The sequence below is a fragment of the Equus quagga genome, unplaced genomic scaffold (genome assembly GCF_021613505.1).
Source record: "Equus quagga isolate Etosha38 unplaced genomic scaffold, UCLA_HA_Equagga_1.0 599_RagTag, whole genome shotgun sequence".
Classification (NCBI taxonomy): Eukaryota; Metazoa; Chordata; class Mammalia; order Perissodactyla; family Equidae; genus Equus; species Equus quagga.
Window position 1 is genome coordinate 341,057 of NW_025800286.1, and position 5,459 is coordinate 346,515.

At 33.3% G+C, this 5,459-nt stretch overlaps 1 protein-coding gene across 1 annotated transcript; it reads left to right on the forward strand.

Moving 5' to 3' along the window:
• Window positions 1-446: 446 nt before the first annotated feature.
• On the forward strand, window positions 447-4,536 carry LOC124233994 (olfactory receptor 5W2-like). The gene is made up of 2 exons (XM_046651256.1): window positions 447-455; window positions 3,607-4,536. The coding sequence occupies exons 1-2, from the start codon at window positions 447-449 to the stop codon at window positions 4,534-4,536; spliced, it is 939 nt and encodes a 312-aa protein (XP_046507212.1).
• The last annotated feature ends 923 nt before the right edge of the window (window positions 4,537-5,459 follow it).

Sequence of the window (5,459 nt, forward strand, 5' to 3'; positions counted from 1 at the left end):
AGGCTAGTAAATTTAGTTACAAAAAGTAACAATAAAAAGTGAAAAAGCATTGAAATATATCACTAAGAGCCATTTTCCCCAAATCAATTATACTTTGTTTTATGATTTTAAATTTTGATGTGGTCTGGATTTATAGGAACTTTGAAAAAAAGGCTATGTCCTTTTCTAGTTCCTAGTGAAGATTTAGAAGAAAAAAATACCCGTAAAATTTATGTACCTACACTAGTTGATGCTTATCACTTCATAAATTGCTTTTGTGCACACAAATTTTGTATTGACTCGAATTGTTTTAAATAAATAAATGAACTACAATAAAGCAAAATGTACAGCAAGAGTACATTATTGGACTTTACAATCAACAGTAGACCCTAATGAATGCATAGAAACTTGTGCTTGTCAGCATCTTGCAATGATTCACATGTAAAATGTCACTCAAAAGATGACCAATGCAGAGAGTATCCTCCAAGGTTTCCACATTGCACAACTTCAGGGGCACCATTTTACTCATTTTATATGTTCTTCCTGGATTTGTGCAATACAACAACCCATTGAACACCAAAATTAATAATAAATTGTCTGGCTAAGAAAAATAAAACAGATTATATTCAATCTGGAACTCCTTTCTATTTTTCCACTATGCCTCCATCACTGGCAGAATCTTGCCTTGGTTTAGAAGCAGGCATTCGATGACCAGTCAGTTCTCTTAGATCTCTAAGAATCTGTAGACCGCTGTTTTTGTAAATTTAATATGAACACACTATAACATTTAATGAGAGTAGTCAATTGGTATTTTTTCTTAAAAAAAGACTTTTTTCATTATACTGTAGTCAGGAACCTATTAAGAGAAGTGCTTTGGAGTCAGAAAAACATATTGTCTATGAAACTCCAGGAATTTACTGATTAATTCTGTAGAACACTCTTGGAATCTGCATAAGGAGGTAATTAGAGACAGCTCAGGAAACACAAGATAATATTTGAAATATGTAATGACAAACATGAAGATGAGTTAAATTAAATAATATATGAAAATCACAAAGCATTTGTTAAGATCTCCATAATGAACTATATTGAATTCATAACTTTTGCCCTCACAAATTCAGTGCTGAATGAAGAGGTGCTTAAAAAACACATTTATAGAAAGGAAGGTAAAAGTACTTTATGGTTAGAAAATTGGAATGCAGTATTTATCTCTCTGTCCCAATGAAGGAGTCCAATGAAAGAGACCAATACTTTTGATCAAGATTCAGGGAGGGTAGAGATTACATTGGTAGCTGTAGGTGAGGGATTTGGGTAGACACAAATTTCACACTTCCAGTAACTTTCAAATCACTACCATGAATAATAGTGCACACAAGTATTTTTGGAAATAAACAGAACTTGGATTTTTTAAAAAAATTTATCCACAGTTTTTTTTTTTTTTAAGAATCATGCTTGTATATATGAACTACATTTGTAGAAAAGCCCTCAAATTTGTTTATTTCTACTCTGTGTTGAACATCTACCAGGTTCACGATAAAAAACTATTTAACAACACATATGTGCTGAGTCATCAATCACACCAATCCTTGTGTTAGGAATTGTGGGGATGTAGAAAGACATATGAGATGAGATTAAAAACATTCAATAAAGAGCATACTAAGTGTAGTGGATGCTATACAGTCATAAAATCATTAAACTGAGGGTGATTGACATGTAGTTGGAGGAAAAAAGGAATCAGACAATGACTAATGAAAAAAGCAGTAAATAAGATTACCATATGTCTAAATGGGAGGTGAATGAGAGTTTCTAAGAAATGGAAGACACATGATCAACAATAAATATGAGTTGAAAATCATTATGTAGAGGACCTATTTGAATTTTATTAGACATCTGGTTTCACTGGAGGAGGGTATAGATTTATGTGCCATGAACATAACATTAAAATAACTTCTGGTAAATTTATGTCCTTGATCACTTTGGTGATGAGTGAAGAATTGGAAGTTCAGCCTTCGCTAAATTCGTTGCATCATTCACAGGGGAAAATGCAGAAATAGAAATCTAATTAATCACATTCACATAACACAGAAGAGTGAAGGCAGTTACTTTAGAGATTTAGGTCCCAAAAGTCACTAGGTAGAAATAAAGTGCAATCTGCCTATTGTGTGTGTAACAAAGATAAGAGCACAAAGACTTGCTCATTTCAGGTAAGTGTCTAAATGAACAAATTTAAAGAATATAGGGAAAAATCATGTATTGAAGAATTTGTAAGTGAATTATTTTATACCTGCCTTATTCAGTTGAATTAATTCTGCAATATAATAACCAAACAGTGATATTTCTTTACTAGCCCTGTATGAATTTGATTGGTCTCAATTGCCATTTCTATGAGGATAGTAAAGATTTAACTTATTTATATTTTAATCAAGGTTGATAAGTAAACATCATTTTTTATCACTGTGCAAGTAATATCATTGTATATGTAAATTTAAGATTTGCTTTACTTTTATCAAAAACAAGAGATAACACATTACAAATACCAATATATGTAAGTTCAAGTGCATACAGACCACATATTATAGTATTTGTCTAGAAGAAATTAAAAATAAAATCAGAATGCACATTACTATTTTCATATATCAATAGATACATACATGATACTTACATGAATAAAGGAAACAGAAAACTATATACCTCAGAAACATTTATTTTTTCCTTCTCTCATTTTCATTTTAATGAAAAAGTCAATTAAAAATCTATGATATGTGCTTTTATTTATCATAATCTGCTGTTCTCACTTCTTTTTAGCAGTTCTCTTTGACTTCTGAAGGAGTTTGTGCTTTGGCCAAGATCCTTCATGCAAATGGGTTATAAATTCTGTGGCAAACCAGTGATGGAGAATGATAGAATAGTTCTACAAATCATGGTCATGTTTCAGTAAACACTAAAGACACCATACACCAAAAACAATACAATAATAATGCTCATTTAATGTAAGATCTTTGTTAGTGACACATGCAATTACATACTTTTTATTGAGGTAACATTGGTTTGTGACATTACTCAGATTTTAGGTGTCCATCATTATGTATTTAGTTCCATATAGACTACATCATGTTCACCACCAAATGCCTAGTTCCTATTCATCACTGTACAAATGACCCCTTTCCCCATTTGGCACTCCTCCCAGTGAGTTTCTTGAATAATGCAATAAATGTGTTCCTTTTGCCAAACATATATTAATCCTGTATCTTCTGGCCTAGTCTCTCTAACTATATTGTGCCTTTTGTATTATTTTGGATGTAGAATGAGCTTTCAGCTCATTCAAATCTACTGCCTGACATTGGCTGACAGGAGCCAAGATGAGTCACATATCTCAGGAGTGAGATGCAGATTTAAAATTAAAGTTTATCAACTTCTAATCTCAGAAATTTTTAGTTTTTTCACAAAACAATAATGCCTCTTTAAAAGTGACACTTGTTGGGCTATATTCTAAGGGCAAAGAAAACAATTTACAGGAACAAACCATGTTCTGTCTTACAGGTAACACTTTTTAGAAATCCAGAAGAGTCAAATGCCAAACTATAATTTTCTTGATCATTTTTGCAAAAGTTTACAACAAGGATAAAGAAGATGGACAGGGGAAATTGCTCCTTCTTGAACGAATTCTTTCTCTTGGGAATTACCAATAACCCTGAGACCAAAGTGACCCTATTTACCACATTTCTGGTCGTTTATCTCATCAATCTTCAGGCAAATCTTGGAATGATCATTTTAATTAGGATGGATTCCCAGTTGCACACACCCATGTACTTTTTTCTCAGTCACCTCTCTTTCTGTGACCTCTGCTGTTCCTCAGCAATTGGGCCCAAAATGCTCGTAGACATATTTTCCAAGAAGAAATCAATCCCATTCTTTGGCTGTGCTCTGCAATTCTTCATCTTCTGTATATTTGCAGATTCTGAGTGTGTACTCCTGGCTGTGATGGCCTTTAATAGGTACAAGGCCATCAGTAACCCGTTGCTCTATACAGTCAATATGTCTAGCAGAGTGTGCTCCCTGCTGATGGCTGGGGTTTATCTGGTGGGAATGGCAGATGCTTTGATACACACAACATTAACATTCCACTTGTGTTTCTGTCAGTCAAAAGAGGTTAATCATTTCTTCTGTGATGTCCCGCCACTCCTTTTGCTATCTTGCTCGAATACACAGATCAATGAGTTAGCAATATTCACCATTTTTGGCTTCATTGAACTGAGCACCATTTCAGGCGTTGTTGTCTCTTATTGTTATATTTTTCTATCAGTCTTGAAGATCCACTCTGCTGAGGGGAGGTTCAAAGCTTTCTCCACCTGCATCTCCCACATAACTGCCGTGGCAATTTTCCAAGGAACTATGCTCTTCATGTATTTCCATCCCAGTTCTTCCTACACATTAGATCAAGACAAAATGACCTCATTGTTTTATACCCTTGTGATCCCCATGTTAAATCCTCTGATTTATAGCCTGCGGAACAAAGATGTGAAAAACGCCCTGAAAAAACTAAAAATTAAAAGTTAATTTTAAACAAATAGGTATATAGGATAAATAAATATGTATTTATATATGTAAACAAACATACTCTTGTGTTTTCCAAATCATTTATTCTACTATAAAGTTGTCTAAAATACCTCAATTAGTAAAGTAAGTATTTTACTAAGTCAGAATGGTACCAATATTTTGGAGATTCCTAAGTATGCTATATTTCGTTGTATATCTCAGTTTCTAAAAAGGCACTCTCTATTTTTGGAAAACTTTCCAATCTCCATTTTAGTGTGCCAATTTTTCATTTGTTTGATGTTTATGTTATGCATTATTTTAATTAGTCTAAGAGCTATTAGAGTTTACATTGCACTTCTAGGTGTTTTGCATTTCATGGTGAATCCATAATAATGTATAATAATGTTTGCATAATAATGTATCCTAATGAAATGCATCCTGAAGAAAATGAGTATGACTAATTAAATAATATTACAAATAATTGATAATAAACTCTAAACCACCCTGAAGTAAAAAGGCAGGATCCACTAAATTCAAGAAAAATAACTAAATCCAGAGTACAGAGAAGTAAAGATGCTTTGAAATTCAGTTTTAGAAATAAACTAGGAATAAGGATACAATTGATGGTGGGGAGAAGTAAGGATTCTAGACAGAGAGGCTGGGAATTAGAGCTCTTGAGGTGGGAAGACAATGCCTTCTTAGAGATTATGAAGTCAACATGGGAAAGATAGAGAGCAGAGTGGAGGGTCCTGGTAAAGCAGATCTTTGTGCTAAAATTCTCAAGTCATTTACTTCCACTCAGTTTTTCTTCCCTTTTCAGTCCTAGTCAAATGCCTCTGTTTGTTGTTTGCAAATAATACTCTGCCTGACATCATTTTCTTTCTCACTCTGTTGATTAAATTGTTGATTCCAACATGAGACTGTGAGCATTCTTTGCTCAAGGA